General features: G+C 48.8%; 1 protein-coding gene across 1 annotated transcript in view; it reads right to left on the minus strand.

Annotated features, from left to right (window-relative positions):
- LOC136661564 (mitochondrial peptide methionine sulfoxide reductase-like) overlaps nt 1-17642 on the minus strand; it is an 86237-nt gene that overhangs the window by 16845 nt on the left and 51750 nt on the right. Inside the window, exon 4 of the mRNA XM_066638862.1 lies at nt 5541-5645. Coding sequence (XP_066494959.1) covers nt 5541-5645 — 105 coding nt within the window. The remainder of the gene's footprint in view (nt 1-5540; nt 5646-17642) is intronic.

The raw sequence follows: 17642 nt of genomic DNA on the forward strand, positions 1-17642 counted from the left end.
TATCAAAAAGACTCTGACGCAAGTCAAACAAAGTCCCAAAAAAGGCTTAATGGGTGACTCGAAGCCACCCATTAAATTTTGTGCACAAGTGGAGTGAAAAGGGGTGGGGACTTGGAACTCGACTCAAATCTCACCGTGGTGGATCAGCACGTCCCTGTTATTTACTAACAAAAATGCACAAGCTAGTGGTGGGCATCCGATTACCTTAGCAAAATAAAAAATGCACTCCTGCAGTGGCAGTTCAGGGGACCCTCCCCGCATTCATGGGTCCTGTACCTGCGGATTGTACCATTCGTAGATGCAGAGGGTCCGCACGGATGCCCCACAGCCTCCTTGCAGTTACTTATCTGGAGCCTCCAGAGGCCTCTCCGGAGTCACGCCAGGCCAGCGACCCACTCTATTGGCCTCCGTGGGGCTCAGAATGACCACAGAAGCTATATCCAGTATCCAGAGAGAACTTATGGTCTGACCAAAAGCATCTTCCAGAGCCTTCTGTGAGCCATTCTGAGGCCTGCACAAGCCAATAGAGTGGGCTGCCTGTCCGCCATGACTGAGGAGAGGCCTCCAGAGGCTCCAAGGAAGTAATTTGTGTGAGCTGCAGGAGCAGACCCCAGCATCCACAGAATTCCTTAGACACCAGGAAGGTGGGTGGTCTAGAACCAAACTCCCACACTAGAGTTTATCTAGTTGCCCTTCCACATTGTACTAATTTGCAGCCATAGAATCACAGAGTTGGAAGGAACCTAAAAGGTCATCTAGTCCAACCACCTCCCTGTAGCAAGAAATCCTCCTAGAGTATCTCTATAGAGCATCTCTGCTTGAAGATCTCCAGTGAGGGAGACTCCACCACCTCCCTTGGCAATCTGTTCCACTGCTGAACCACCCTCAACATCAAGAATTTCTTCCTGAGGTCCAACAGGAACCTCTTCTCTTGCAGTTTGCACCCCCTGGATCTAGTTCCACGAGTTCTACAGCCTCTTGACACTCTCTCCTTCTCACTTCCTTTTCTGTTCCTTTTTTCCTTCCAGGAGGAGAAGTAGCAGCAGAGGTGGGCAGATGGGCAATAGGGACCCTCCCCAGCGATCCGTGAACTGAGGTGACCGCCTTAAGCCAGCCTTATGAACAGGCTGGCCCTAGAAACAGGGCCATGAATGAAAGATTGCTATTCCTCTCTTGGGATGGGCTGTTAATCATCTCAGCACAAGAAACCCCCCCTGCCCGATGTGTGACTCGTCAGCCCAGCCTGCGTCTGTGCAGTGTGAATATATTAGAGGGGGCCTAAGCCTAGGAGGAGGGCGAGAATGAGAGGCAGAAGCCGAAATGGAAAGGTACTGAAGGAAGACAATACACTATGAAGAGACTGTAGGAACTGGATAGGCTGGGATAGGCTGGGATAGGCTGGGATAGGCTGGGGGCCAAGGATTCAGCAAGGCATCGTCCAAACCAGGGAGATATGCCAAGAGATTTTAAAAATGAAGCACAAGGTGGAACAAGCAAAGAGAGAGAAGTTTTTCTCTCCCTCTTTCATAATATCAAAACTCAGGGTCACTCCCAAAGAAACCAACTTGCAGCAAACCGATTATTCAGGGCAGCAAACAGGAAAGTGTACTCCTGGAATGCGCCGTTGCGCAAGATGTCTTGACCGCTGCTGGCCGGGGGTCAAACGATATGGAGACTTGGGCAGTCTGTGAACTGGAGACAGGAGAGGCTGCGGTTTGGGTCATTCAGAACCCACTTTGTGTGCAGAAATCCCAAGTATCTCCAGGTAAGGCAGAGAAAAAAACCTGGAGAGTGGCTGCTGGTCAGTGTGGATGTACTGAGCTAGAGGGACCAGTGGTCTGACTCAGAATGGCATCTTTTTACACTCAGTTCTCCCAACATCTACAGTATTTTCTTTTAAGAGCAGCCGCCAGAGTGAGCAAGCAAGGGTCACACTTCCTCCCCTCCCACCCCAAAATCTTATAATACCAATCTCAACCCCCCCCCCCAATGACTGCTTTCGGAAAAATAAAATGATGTTGAGTGAGCTAATCATGGATTTGTTTGGCCCTTTAAAAAGGGTTTTATGAAATTGTGCAGAAGCCTAGCAGCTGTTAGTGATGACGATTGTATGGACCCTCTAGGGTCAGAGGGGTGTGACCGGCGGGATCCTGAACCCTGAACCCTGGGCCTACTGGTCCTTACATGGAGACTCTCAACTTTGCACCGACAAAATAGCCGGTGCAGACTTGAGTAGCCCCATTGTGGGGCCTGCGCCCTTACCCAGGGGAAGGGGACAAATGCCCCAAGGAGGCAGTGGTGGCTGCCCACATGCATAAGAACATAAGAACAGCCCCACTGGATCAGGCCATAGGCCCATCTAGTCCAGCTTCCTGTATCTCACAGCGGCCCACCAAATGCCCCAGGGAGCACACCAGATAACAAGAAGACCTGCAAGGCTTCCTGGGAATTGTAGTTAAGAACATAAGAACAGCCCCACTGGATCAGGCCATAGGCCCATCTAGTCCAGCTTCCTGTATCTCACAGTGGCCCACCAAATGCCCAGGACCCAAATGCATAGGTCACAGTGGCAGCCATTTTGGTGCCACTGCTCCTCTGGGCGCTGGGCTGCTCGGGACTGGGCTGTTACTCAATTTAAGATTTCACTTCCCACCTTTCTACTTCTCACAGCCCAATCCTAACCAACTTGCCAGCACTGAGGCAAGCCACAGTGCAGCCGGAGGTAAGGGAACAGCTTCCCTAACCTTGAGGAGGTCTCTGCGACTGCCTCCCCACCGCAGGATGGGCTCTGATGCCACAGCTGCAGCGGCACTGGAAAGGTGGTTCAGATTGGGCTGTCAATATCCAAGGTAGCTGACAGATGAGAGACACAACAAAAAGCTCAAAATCCTAAAACCAGACTTTCAAATCCAGATTGAGCCCTGCACTTTGTGGCAACAAATCCTAAATTCATGCTTGTCTGTGCTTCAGTGCCTCACTTTTCCTACCCCTGGGTCATCTACTTGTGTTGAATGTTAACTTGGAAGTCCCTTGGGGCAGAGAACAATCCTTCTGTACTCTGACACGCACCACAGCACACTGATGGCACCCGATAAATAAGTAACGGGAAAAGAAAGAGGAGAGCAACGAAACAACCCACTATGAAAGGCTCAGTGAACTGTCCAAAATATTTGGCACTGAGCAAAAATAACTGGGGAAGGCTGGCCACTATAGAAGAGGTTCTGGCCCCACTGGCTTGCCCTACTTGATCTCAGAGGGTGGGAGCACCCAGAGCAGGGCCTCAGAAGAAGACTTAAAAGTGTAGTCAGGTTCACATGGGAGAAGAGGAACCATCAGCTATCCTGCCCTCAAGACAACTGGAGGCCAGTGTAACACCTTCTTCTCTGTCTCCACTGCCTCTTCCATATGAGGACATATTTTTTAATTTATATGGCACCATCAATGCACTTTACACTGGCACTTTACACAAAGTGGAGGGACAGATCCCTGCCCTGAGGGGCCTACAAACTAGAGCAGCAGTCTCCAAACCGTGGACAGCTGTGTAGTGAAAAAGCTTTCCCCTTCCTGTATGGAGCTTACCATTCCGCGCTGCTGTCTCTTACTGTTCCAGCCGATTTTCTCAGAAAGTCACTCCAGGAAGCCACTTCTGCTCCGAAATTAGGGTGCACAGCCTGCTGGGGTGGCAGGTAGCAGAACCAGTTGCCTGGCGCAACTTTCTGACAAGATCAGCGGAGAAGATAAGAGGCAGCAGTGCGTAAGGGTAAGCACCGCAAAAGGCAGGGAAGGCTTTTTCTGGGCGCTGGATCTGACCTGTGGGCTGCGGTTTGGTGCCTGCTGATCTAGAAAATGACACAAGAGAGACAACGGAGAGGTGAGAAGGAAGATGGAGGCAGCGGAAAACAGTGAAGCATTTGTGATGGTTTGAGTTACCATAAACTTAAAATGTTCTTTCAGTAGGGAATGGGGACAATGGCCGGAGCCGAAGGCTTCACGGAGAAGGTGGGCTTTTAAGGATCCCACAGGTGTTTTAAGAGACTGTCATAAGTATAAGGGAAAGTAAAGGAAACAGAGCAGAGTCAACTGAGGTTTATATTCCATATAAAGCTGTCCATGGAATGGCAAAGAGCAATTCCTCTGGGGAACCTTGTGCAGAGGATGGGTAAAGTTCTCAAGCAGGGCCCACTTCTATTAATCCCTCAACCAAGAAACGTGAGTTGGTGTTTCAGTTCACAATTGCCACCCCCCACCTCCACTTTCTGCTCACTCTGCAGCCTGAGGTCTGGGAACAGCAAGGGCGACGAGGGGGCGGGAGGGGAATTGCTTGCAAGGAGAGGGCAATGAGAAATTATTTAAAATACACGTATCTGTTTATTTGAAGGGGGGAGGCCTGCTTGAAACCCGTCTCACGTCAACGCTGAGTGACAGCAGGGGGAGGCTGAGCTTTTGTAATGAAGTGTAATTTTAATGAGCAGATTAGCATTCTCTGTGTGCCACTGGCAGGGCTCTCCTCTGGGCCTGTAATTGCATGTTTGTATTTTAATGAGTAACGTGTGCCTGTGTAGATGACATGGCATTGGGGGGGGGGAAGGAGAGAGCTGGGGGAGGGCAGACTGAGCCACTGGAAGTCCTTGCAAGTTTGAATGGCGTTATCGTCCCACAGTCGTCCCTCATTTCCTGAATGGGGATTCAACATACCTAGTGGGGGAGGTTTTCAGCGACCCCCCCCTCACTCCACACACCCATTTTTTTTAGCAGTATTAGCAGTGAAGAATGGGCATCAATGTACACTTCCCTTCATTCCCCAGGCAGCAGGAGAAGGAGAGGAGCCACAACAGAGGCTAGTACGTCACCAGGGAAGGTGGGCAGTGTGTACAGCCAACCCCAGACCTCCTGGCAGCTGAAGTGCAACACCAAATGCTTCCCCCTCCTTCATCCAATGAGCATCAGTCTCTGCTCCTTCCGCTCCCTAGATTGGAAAAGGAAGGGGCCAAGGCAGAAGAGGAAGAATGCTGAGGAGAGTGGTGGGTTAGAGACCAGGGGTTTCCAAAGTGTGCTGCAACACACTCACAGGGGTGCCATGAGACGTGTCCTGTGGTCTGTCCTACCTGTTCCCCTGGGTGCTGCTATGTCGGATCTCACAAGATTTCGTAAGATCTCAGATGGCGGTGCCCAAACCTCATGAGATTTGGGCACCGCCATCTCACAAGATGATGGTGCCCAGCGGAGCCAGAAAGAAGCTGTGGGGTCGTCCTGACCCAGGTAAGTTTGGGAACCGCTGAGCTAGGGTGCCTCTCACGCCTCCTCCACGCTTCCAACTTCTCCCCCTCTTCTTTTCCAATCCAGGGAGTGGAAGGTGAACAGGCAGGTGGAGGTGCACACCTGTCTGTCTGAAGTCTGAGGTAGCTGCCTCAGCTAATCTCACAGATGGGCTGGCCCTAATAGTGCACGGCATTTGGGACATTGCATAGGCACCTAGAGGTCTTGGGACTGCCCGGTTCTGATAATAGAGGTTCTCCCATTTCTCCAACATTGGTCCTTACCTTGTGTTGGATCATGCTTCTCCCAGAAAAATCTGAGAAGGTCCTCATAGTTAATCTTCTGCGGATCAAACACAACTCTGACTACCTCAGCATGCCCCGTCTTCCCTGGGATTTGGAATGGAGAGAAAAGAGAAAGTGACTAGCCAAAATCCTATCATTCAAAGTACCTGAAGTTTCCTTCGCCTCTCTGACTGCCACTCTGACCACAGCTGCTGCAACAGAAGCACTACTTGGTCTGGGATGTCCATATGCTTCCCCAATGCGTGTCCTCAGTGTTCCAAATTCAGAGGTATACTAGTCTTGGATACAGAGGCTCTACGTAGTTTAGCTAAGGTGGATGCTCGCTGTTGATAGACCAGGGCTGCAATCCTTACCACACTTTCCTGAGAGTAAGCCCTGTTGAACAAAATAAGACTTACTTCTGAGTAGACCTGGTTAGGATTGTTCCCCAGGTCACCATGCAATTTTTTATATGTTGCAACAGATTGAGAAGGGAAAAGAAAGAAAAAAAAGAACCAGCCTGGCAGGCTCTTACATATATTTATTTACTCAGCATGTAGTTAGTCTGTGGAACTCCTTGCCACAGGATATGGTGATGGCGCCTTGCCTAGATGCCTTTAAAAAGGAATTAGACGAATTTCTGGAGGAAAAGTGCACCACGGGTTACAAGCCATGATGTGTATGTGCAACCTCCTGATTTTAGAAATGGGCTACATCAGAATGCCAGATGCAAGGGAGGGCACCAGGATGCAGGCCTCTTGTTGTCTTGAGCACTCCCTGGGGCATTTGGTGGACCACTGTGAGATACAGGAAGCTGGACTAGATGGGCCTTTGGCCTGATCCAGTGGGGCTGTTCTTATGTTCTTATAGCACTGTAAGGTACCCTGGGCTCAACTTTTGCTCTCCCCTGAAGAAATTAACCAATTTTACGTTCTCGCCTGCATATTATGGCATGTCTGGATTCTGCACTGGAGCCAGGGACACTGACCTGAAGATGTGGCAACCTAACTGGAGGATATAGCTCTGTTGCCAACACAGACTCCTGTAAAGCCATGATCCTTAATGCAGCTATAGGACATCTGGTGCCAATGCCTAAGGAAAACAGCTTTGGTATTTCTCCTAGGAACAAGCCCATACCTGACTCATCAATGCATTCCAGACCCAAGAAGGGGAGGTCTAGGTCTCCTGCAATCAGTGCCCTCCTGCAAAGTTTTAGTCACTGGTGAATCCATGGTTACTAAACTACATCTCAAGGTGAAGAGCACAACCCTAAACCCATCCCCTGGAAGTTAAGTTCCATCAAAACCAAGTGGCTTAGGGCCAAGCTAAGCAAATGTGCACTAGTGAGGTGGGCATGCTCTGAACTGGGGGGGGGGGATTGTTCTGATGTCCTGATAGGGAATGTGGCCTGGAGGGGGGAGTTAACTCTTTTCCCTTGTGCAGATTTCCTGCCCAAGATCACTGCCCCCTCAATTTGCTTTGAGGACAAGTAGCCGCTGGGGAAGAGGAGAGATTATTTTTGGTCAGGAAAGATTGCTAAAGGTTGAAGAGTTAACCTCCTGTTCTCCTGACTAGATAGCCCTCCCCCCCACCCCAGCTGTTTTTTAAATGGAAGAAGAGGCACTTCCAGTTCAGATCATGCCGAAAATTGAGTGTTGGGAGAGTTAGAACAGACAAAAGAAAATATTTCTTTACTCAGCGTGTGGTTGGTCTGTGGAACTCTTTGCCACAGGATGTGGTGATGGCAACTGGCCTGGACACCTTTAAAAGTGGATTAGACAAGTTTCTGGAGGAAAAATCCATTACAGGGTACAAGCCATGATGTGTATGCACAACCTCCTGATTTTAGAAATGGGTTATGTCAGAATGCCAGATGCAAGGGAGGGCACCAGGATGAGGTCTCTTGTTATCTGGTGTGCTCCCTGGGGCATTTGGTGGGCCGCTGTGAGATACGGGAAGCTGGACTAGATGGGCCTATGGCCTGATCCAGTGGGGCTTTCTTATGTTCTTAACTACAATTCCCAGGAAACTTGCAGGTCTCTTGTTATCAGGTGTGCTCCCTGGGGCATTTGGTGGGCCGCTGTGAGATACAGGAAGCTGGACTAGATGGGCCTATGGCCTGATCCAGTGGGGCTGTTCTTATGTTCTTATGTTATTTGCCTGCCTGACCAACCCCTGGGGGCTGGGGGATAAGAATAGGCCCTCAGTTTGGCTGTACTTGTCCTAAGAGGTAACTAAGAGGGAGATGGGACTCGTTAACCTGGGAAGGCAGCTCATCTGAGAGAAGGAAAGCTCTGATCCCAAACCCCCACTGCCTGGTGGCTACATCCAGTTATGGAAAAGGCTTCAGGAGTCAACCTCGAGGCAAAATCCGGAGCCCGAGTCCCTGAGGCAGTTCATGGCTGAACACAGTCACGTTCTGGCAACTCCTGCGACGTCGCTGGAACCAACCATACTGGCTTCTGCCTTTCCATTGGACCAGTTCAGCGACGTGGAGAGGGGGGATTTGCTGCATGAGTCTATTCTCCATATCTACTTTACCCAGGCTTCACGCACTGGAGTGGACACTCTGTTCCGGAACCACTATTCAGAGCGCGATACCATAGTCTTCCGAGACAGAAAGATGCCAACTGACTAGCTGACCCTAACATCTCAGTACAAAGGGTCAGGACTGGGCCTTGCCAAGTCATCCCAAGAAAATCCCTTCCTGCCTTCCACTTTAATTCTCCTTCTGCAAAATGGGAGAGACAGCCGCATATACCAGGGGGTTCTCATGAAGACAAGCAGAGCTAAGGCTCCATAGAAAGCCCTTTCGTACTTTTGAAAATGCTTCACAAACCGATGATGAAACCAAACCGAGAAAGCTTGGTAATTATATTTATTTGGGCAGATATACAGCGGGCACATTGCAATCTGCAGCAGGCAGCAATGAAAGGGTTAATCCAGCGCTTCTTCTCTGACAACGGTTGACGCCCCCCCCTCTATTACGGTCTCCTCTCTAAAGTGGGGGAGGGGGCGCAGCTCCTTCCACTTCAGCAACCCCAATGGAGCTGAAGATTCTTCTCACGGGGGGCATGTCCCTAAAGCAGTTTTTAGGGTGGTTTTTTTTTTGCTCAAGCAAATCTGCCGCCCCTCACACGGTAATTAGGAGGAAAAGGGGGCACGGGAGGGTGATGCATGGACGAAGACGTGATGAGCCAACAGCTGAGTGAGGCAGGGGCGCCTGCTGTGCAATGCCCTATATACAGTGGATGTGGAGGGGAAGAACAGCACAGCCCTGGCTGCGGGCGGTTTTTGCCTGGGATGCATTGAGGCAGGGACCAGAGGCAGGCAGGGGCAGCAGAGCCTTTGCTTCCCATTTCTCCTGCTCAGGTGCTGCAAGGCTGGAGGAGGCAGCAGCCAGCTGGCTGCGCAGAACTGACCTCCCACAGAAGGTCAAGCAATGGTGGTGCACGCAATGCCTCCACCCCCATCCTGCGCAACTGCCCATCAGGCTTGGGGGGGAACCACAAAACAGCCCACGCTCCCCTGCGGCAGAGGGATTTGCAGCGGCCGCCCCCAAACAGGCCTGCTTCTTGGAGCTCCGCCATGCCAGTGCCACACGGCTGTGCATCTCTGCCCTCTGCTGTGCCAGGGGAGAACTGCACACCTGTTTGTGGAGAGGCCTAAGGAGCTCACGACACAAGGGAAGCAGCAGCGCAAGAGCAACACAAGAGCTTCTAGCAGGCAGGGTGCAGGAGAGATGCAGCATCACCGTATACAGCAGTGGTTCTCAAACTGTGAGTTGGGGCTCCCCAAGAAGTTGTGGAAACCAGCCAGGGTTGTATAGGATTGTAGCCCTAATGGGGAGCCGTGGCCAATGGCCCAGTAGGTCAAGAGAGGCCACCAGCCAAAAAAGTTTGGGAATCACTGGTGGATTGCCTAAAACACAGTGGCATACACCTTGAAAGCACAGCCAAGTTCAACTCACCTCGGCATGTTGGTCTGTTCACCATGAGCCATCCCTGAGCAGAGGGTGACTGGAGCAAATCCCCCAACACATTACACGGGAGGGGGGAGGGGGAGAGATATACCATCCCTTATTTCTGACTCCTCTCTTTATGGTTACCTGGTGATTACATTCCCCTTATTGTTTTGCAGTGCTAATAACGGAATCTTGCATATGACCAAGAGATCATCCCCAGTTTTTGAGGCTGACCCCTTAGGAGACAGCATAGGAGGTAAAGCCCCCATGTTTCCCCCACTAGACACTGATCCCTCTAACAGAACATGGAGATGGTGCTTCCCCACGAAAACACCTCTCCAAAAAGGGACACCCAGGCATCATGGGCTGGGGATTTCACTCACTGCTCCCATGTGCTGTGTCTGTGGCTTTCTCCCCCAAATGCAAACAAAGTACAACCTTCCCACATCAGGGCAGGAGGTCTGGTCGAATTTCCGAATTCCGAAACCTTTATTGGCATACGTAATAAATAAATAAATAAATAAATAAATAAATAAATAAATAAATACACGGTCGCAATAAGCCCACTGACAAAACACAAGAAACACTCAACATACCAATCAGGGCTACCTTAAACTATTAAAGATAAAAACTTTTGCAAGGAACTTGGCAACAAGCGATGTCGTTTCTTGCGAAAAATCGTGTGGAAGAAATGCTGCTAGAAAATGGGAGGGGCCAGAGTAGCTTGAAAAAACAGGGTCTAGAATAGAGCGGCGAAGCTTACGAAACGCGGGACAGATGCAGAGATAATGAATAACTGAATCAGGCTCAATGCCGCAACTGTTACAACACCTTTGATCAAAGGGTATCCGCGAGTAGCGACCGCTCAACACTGCAGAAGGGAAGATATTCAGACGGGCTAACCTAAAAGCCCTCCTCTTGAGGGGATCCGTAAGGAGGTCTAGTCTAGAGGGTAGAGCCTCCATTTGCCTGAAGATAACATCCACAAGGTCGCCAGTTCGAGGCCACCGGCACCGTGCGACCTTGAAGCAGCTGACAAGCTGAAGCCGAGCTATTTCCATCTGCTCTGAGCGGGGGAGGATGGAGGCCAGGATGGAGGCCAGATCAGAATCAAACATCTGAATTGTTGTGGCTCTTGAAAGATAGAACCTTCTTTCAATTGTAAAAATCCCTACGGGGATTTAAATAAGTCTGCCTATGTAAACTGCCTTGAATAAAGTCTTGAATAAAGACGAAGAAAGGCGGTATATAAATACCTGTATTATTATTATTATTATTATTTCTTTCCCCATTCCTCTCTGTGAACATCTAGAAATTCAGCAGTGAGAGAGAGAGAGAGAGAGAGAGAGAGCAGTCCTCTCCATAGGTCTCCTTGGCCCAATTTTCATCTGACCCTCTCCCCTCTGCCCTCTCAAGAGTCCATCAATGGACAGCCACAATACATGGGACAGAAGACGATCCTTTTATTGGAGATTCACCCTGACTCCCCCCCCCCACTTTGATTCTCATTCCCTTTTCACTCTTCTTTCCGTGTCTTTATCGTTACTTGGAAAACCTGAGGATAAGACCTGGGTTATTTCCATGCTAATGGTCCCAGCTAGAATCATTGGCATCTTCAGACAGGGCTGGGAAAAGCCCTTGCTTGAAATTTCAGAATTGATGATACTGAACAAGAAGGACCAATTATCAGAGTCAACTGAAGGCCATTTCCTATTCTCTGATTTTTATATAGCACCTAGAAATTGTTGCCTCTTTACCTACCAACCAGCCATTGTCCTCAAGAGCCAAAGCAGCATGAAGGGAACAAGACATAGACCCTCCTTCCTGCCCTGTTTTAATCCTATTTGAGAACTTAGAGGCAGCATCTCTCCTGCCTGTATGGCATATCTCAAGCCCAGACAAAGAAGGGTTAAGCTCTGAGCCTGGTTATAATTAGATGCATCTCTGCTGCAGTTTTCGCCCCAGTGCTGTAGCTGTATGTACCGAGGGAAGTCTGCTGCCTTCTGTTATCCGCAGCCAACCAACCGCGCACGAGAGGAGAGAAAAGAGTCTATTGGGAAGGGTGTGCAGCAAAGCCAGGCAAGAGGGCTGCTGCCCCAGATATCCGTGCACAGAAATTCAGCCCTATTAAAACAAAATACCTGTTCTGCTGGCAGGGCAAGAGATGTGGAGGCACTGCCAAGTATTTGGAAACAAGAGATTCCTAATATATTTGGCAAGAAGTGGGGAGACAAGCACCCATGAAATCCACCCAGAAGATGACCAGTCCCCACTGGTGCGGTGGGGTGGGGGAGGCAGGGAGAGGGAAACAAGCCTGTTATAATAAATAAGCCTGTTATAAGAAATAAGCATGTTCTTATTTCGGATACAGCACAATGCCAACCCTTTCTCCCAGCCCCACAGCCAAAACCTTTGTGGCAAGGAAGTCTCAGGAGGCAGAGAAGTAGTGCAGAACACCCAGAGTATAAATACAAGTTGCCCAATATTTAATACAATTAATCAATAGCTTCAAACGTATATCAATAATACACACACTTCATAAAGTTTAAAAGCAATGGTCATTGGGGGTCAGTTATCCTTGGGACCAAGTTTCAATCTGGGATCGACTCAAAAAGCACACAGGTGCTTTTCATGAACACTTTGGGCAATTGCTTTGAAAAGGGGAGATAGTATTGAATTGCTTTGAAAGAGAGAGAGAGTATTTGCCTGTCTAGGGAGCACTGCCCATACTCTGAACTGACTTGGTTTTCCCATAGAGAGGTCAGCACGTAGCCAAATCCAACTGGATACATAGCATCATCCCATTCAGGATGTGATCCCTGATTGGCCAGGTTTGCCTGTGTTAACTCTTTGAGAAAAGAAGATGTGTCAGTAACTAGAAGGAAAAGAAAAGTGGCACCAAAGAGGCTGCAGAGAAGAGAAATAAGGGCAAACAACAGGGATGAAAAAGCTGAATATTTGCACAATTTTGCCATTTTGAGGATGAATTTTCATCCTCTCCAGAAGAATTGCTTGCAATCCCAACATAAGAAATATTTGGCACAGCCTCTTTTTAACGTCAACAAGAGAATCGTCATGCTTATAACAACATTTTTTACTGACACTCCCTCCCACCAACTCTACAGAAATTTTGAATTCCTTCCCAGTTCACACCCAAAGCAAGATATCCAACTCCTCTCTCATTTCCTGCAAACCTGTTTGGAAGGCAGGGCGTAGGCCTAAGATGTTCGGCAAAGTGGAGAAGAGGCTGGCAGAAGGGTGGCCCTCAGCCGTTCAGGACCATGATCGAGGAGGCACTGATGACAGGGCAGTAGGGATGCCACATCCAAGTTCGACAAGGACAGTTAGTTAGTTGGCAACCTTCAGTCTCGAAAGACTATGGTATCGCGCACTGAAAGGTGGTTCTGGAACAGCGTCTAGTGTGGCTGAAAAGGCCGATTCGGGAGTGACAATCCCTTCCACACTGGGAGCAAGTGTAGTGTGTCCCTGGTCTGTCTCCCTGGCTATGGGCCTTCCTTCTTTGCCTCTTTGTCTCAGTCTGTTGGCCAAGTGTCTCTTCAAACTGGGAAAGGCCATGCTGCACAGCCTGCCTCCAAGCGGGCCGCTCAGAGGCCAGGGTTTCCCATCTGTTGATGTCCACTCCTAAGGCCTTCAGATCCCTCTTGCAGATGTCCTTGTATCGCAGCTGTGGTCTACCTGTAGGGCGCTTTCCTTGCACGAGTTCTCCATAGAGGAGATCCTTTGGGATCCGGCCAGCATCCATTCTCACGACATGACCGAGCCAACGCAGGCATCTCTGTTTCAGTAGTGCAGACATGCTAGGGATTCCAGCACATTCCAGGACTGTGTTGTTTGGAACTTTGTCCTGCCAGGTGATGCCGAGAATACGTCGGAGGCAGCGCATGTGGAAAGCATTCAGTTTCCTCTCCTGTTGTGAGTGAAGAGTCCATGACTCGCTGCAGTACAGAAGTGTACTCAGGACGCAAGCTCTGTAGACCTGGATCTTGGTATGTTCCGTCAGCTTCTTGTTGGACCAGACTCTCTTTGTGAGTCTGGAAAACGTGGTAGCTGCTTTACCGATGCGTTTGTTTAGCTCGGTATCGAGAGAAAGAGTGTCGGAGATCGTTGAGCCAAGGTACACAAAGTCATGGACAACCTCCAGTTCATGCGCAGAGATTGTAATGCAGGGAGGTGAGTCCACATCCTGAGCCATGACCTGTGTTTTCTTCAGGCTGATTGTCAGTCCAAAATCTTGGCAGGCCTTGCTAAAACGATCCATGAACTGCTGGAGATCTTTGGCAGAGTGGGTAGTGATAGCTGCATCGTCGGCAAAGAGGAAGTCACGCAGACATTTCAGCTGGACTTTGGACTTTGCTCTCAGTCTGGAGAGGTTGAAGAGCTTTCCATCTGATCTGGTCCGGAGATAGATGCCTTCTGTTGTAGTTCCAAAGGCCTGCTTCAGCAGGTCAGCGAAGAAAATCCCAAACAAGGTTGGTGCAAGAACACAGCCCTGCTTCACGCCGCTTCGGATGTCAAAGGGGTCTGATGTGGAGCCATCAAAGACAACAGTGCCCTTCATGTCCAAATGTAAATGCAGCAAAAAAGAGCCACAACATTACATTACAGCTGACATAGGTCTGAGAAGACCCAGAGGCCATCAGGGAGTCTATGCAGAGGTAAATATTTTTTCCCTTGCCTCTTGCAGGGCTTCTGATTGCCGCCCCACCTCAGCATGCATGCCTTTGTGGCATGGCCGCATGTTTCAGTGTGGTCAAGGATTGGGCAGTCAGATAAGCCACATTCTGCCTCATCCCTCCTGCCATCTGCAATACGGGGATAGTGACACTGTCCTACCTTATAGTTATATAAAGACTACAGCAAGGTAGTGTACAGTGGGCCTTCTTCATTCACAGGTTCCGACCCCGCAGATTTGATTCATTGTGGATTCCGAATTCACTTCTGGAGGGCCTCATGGAACCTCATGGATACGATTAGAAGTACCTTCCAGTTGCATCTGGGAGATGTTCTCAGGCATGTGGAAGTCACTCGCAGCCTCTGTGTGCCTCAGGATGTCTCCCAAAAGCTTCTGAGAGGCACTTCCAGTTTTTGCCAGACGAGAAGTGCATTTCAGAAGCCACTGGGAGATGTTCTGAGGTGGGCAGAGGCTGCCCACAGCCTCTGAACATCTATGGACGTGATAAGAAGCCTCTTTGGATTGCATCCCAAGGTCCTCTAAGGGACCCCCTGAGGATCTCATTATTCATGGGTTCACTACCCACAGGGAGGGGGGGAGATCCAGTAGCAGATCCCTCCTGGTTCAACAAGATCCAACTTGTACATGAATTTGTTTGAGAGTGCTGTACGATTTGAATGATTAAAGATTATGATTGATTTATGATTTATGAATGATGTATGATTTGATGTGATGTATGATTTGATATGATTTGATGGGAAACCCTGGCCTCTGAGCGGCCCGCTTGGAGGCAGGCTGTGCAGCATGGCCTTTCCCAGTTTGAAGAGACACTTTGCCAACAGTCTGAGGCTAAGAGGCAAAGAAGGAAGGCCCATAGCCAGGGAGACAGACCAGGGACAGACTGCACTTGCTCCCGGTGTGGAAGGGATTGTCACTCCCGGATTGGCCTTTTCAGCCACACTAGACGCTGTGCCAGAACCACCTTTCAGAGCGCGATACCATAGTCTTTCGAGACTGAAGGTTGCCAATACAATACATGATTTGATGATTAAGTCAGTGAGGCATATTCTGAGCTTTTTAAAACGAAGACCTCAACATTCTCCCAAATTTGGACCCAAGAATCACTGAGTTTTGCAACCTTATATGAAGCAAATATGTTTTGCAGATCATGCAAAATGAACCAACTCCTTTCATACGAAGGTACCAAGCAAAGCACTGAAGCCTGTCTGCTGTCTTTGGACAGTTCACCAGCCATACCAATACACTTTCAAGCTGACCTTCACCATCACAAGGGTCAAAAACTTGCATTTAAAAAAAAAAAAATTCAGATTTCTGAAGTCTCCACTTAATTTGGCCATAGTTTGGAGGTGATGATATCTGATGTCATTGCGAGCGAACAGAGATGCTGCCGCGCTGCTAGGTCCTCACAGCAGTACAGATGCTTGAGAGGGAACAGCGCAAGGCAGAACGACATTTTCCACACATGATTGCTAGGAAAAACAATTTCACACCGGGACATGCAGAAGAGTGTAGGAGGCACAACCGTATTATTTTGAAAATTTGCCAGCATAAATTAGGTTTTAGTATTATTTAAACAAGTGCTTTCTTCCAAAAAAAAAAAAAAAGTCTAAATCAAACACTTGTAAAATGAGAAGTTCCTGTATTTGATCCAACGGGGGTTGGATTAGATGACCTATTAGATCCCTTCCAACTCTATGATTCTATGAAAAGTAAAATGGCTGCTAACCAGACAGCAGCAGAGTACAGCTACATGCGAAACCTTCATATATGGCCATCAATTTTACTTGAAACAAACACTGGAAACCTGGCATGGACTAGGAGCCCTACAGCCCTCTGTGGACCTGTTCAGATTACACCTTCCACAGATAGGTGCGTGCATGTCTACGGGAGAAAGATCCTCTCCTCTCCAGCTGTGTTGTGTTAATACTCGCTACATAGACAACAGACATGGATAATATTTCTTGCAGACAGATAATCCTGTACACCCGCACTCAAAATGTTTTTACAGATAAGCTGCAAAACCGTCTGTTCCGATTTCTGACGGATCCAGGTTGAGAACAGAGGATTAACTTTACCCATAAATGCATTAGCACGCTGGAGGAAATGGGGCAGCCACATGCGACACAATCACTGACAAAAGCTCTCTCATTAACCAACCTGCCCCCTCTTGCAACCTCTTGGAGCCCAGGTTCTAACGGGTGAGCTCCAATCAGTGTCCAGCACAAGACACAAAAGTGTGGTTGGATGTTAACTTTGGGAAAGAGAGGAACCTCTCTGAATCTCTGAGGTCTGACCTATACATACAGAGGAAGAGACGTGAGGCTGAAATAACAGACTCCTGGTCTGTACCATTTTAGACTGCAGGAAGGGAGAGAAATCTCATTTTTTGAATGCTCCTATCCCCTCCCATGAAAAAGAAGTTGCCTGCTAATGCTGGCCTGAAATGTTCCCCTCCCAGTACTGCAGATTCATTTGCAGGCTGCAAAAGTGGAATCGCACTGGGCATAATTCATGGCGGCAGGTTAGATGGGGCTGATCACTCCTACAAAGGCAATTCATTGATATGGTATAGTCCTGCAGTGGTGGAAAGAATCATATCAGAATGCCAGATGCAAGGGAGGGCACCAGGATGAGGTCTCTTGTTAATCTGGTGTGCTCCCTGGGACATTTGGTGGGCCACTGTGAAATACAGGAAGCTGGACTAGATGGGCCTATGGCCTGATCCAGTGGGGCTGTTCTTATGTTCTTATGTTCTTATGTTCTTATATCACTTCAGGCTAGATGAGAGGGTTATAATTTTGTATGCTCCCCTAAATGAAAAGCTCCTTTCAAACAGAAAACAAACACAAGGGGCAGTGCTGGGCTAGAATATTTCTCTTGTGCTAGATTTGTTTGTTTGTTTTAATTTTGGAGGTACAGCCGAATTTACAGTTCTCAAGAACCTCTGCCTGAAAATATTAAGAAAGTAGATGGGAAAGTGAGGCCCCGCAACGATTTTCAGTGGCAAGGGGGTAAAAATTCATGTTCCAAGGGCTCTCCTCTTGAAGCTGGGAGCTCCAGAAGCCTCTAGAATGACACTACAGGCATGCCCCAGTATTCACAGGGGCTCCATTTCGGAAACTCCCCCCCCCCAGATAGCTGAATCTGTGGATACCAGGGACGCGCCTCTGGAGGCTCTTCTAAACCCCACAGAGGCCTCTGCTCGTGGCCTCTGCGGACCTCAGAATGGCTGTTTAGGCAAAAAAAAAAGTCACTTCTGGATTTTTATAAAATTGGAAGTGACGTTCTATGGCATTAGAAGGGCTGGGGAAAGTCAGTCATCAGCAAGCTATACATCATAGCCTCACAGCCCTATTCTGCTTACCTTAGAGGGTTATTGTAAAGATTACAACAATATAGGGAAAGCACACTGACCACCCAAAAA

The sequence above is a fragment of the Tiliqua scincoides genome, chromosome 10 (assembly GCF_035046505.1).
Source record: "Tiliqua scincoides isolate rTilSci1 chromosome 10, rTilSci1.hap2, whole genome shotgun sequence".
Taxonomy (NCBI): domain Eukaryota; kingdom Metazoa; phylum Chordata; class Lepidosauria; order Squamata; family Scincidae; genus Tiliqua; species Tiliqua scincoides.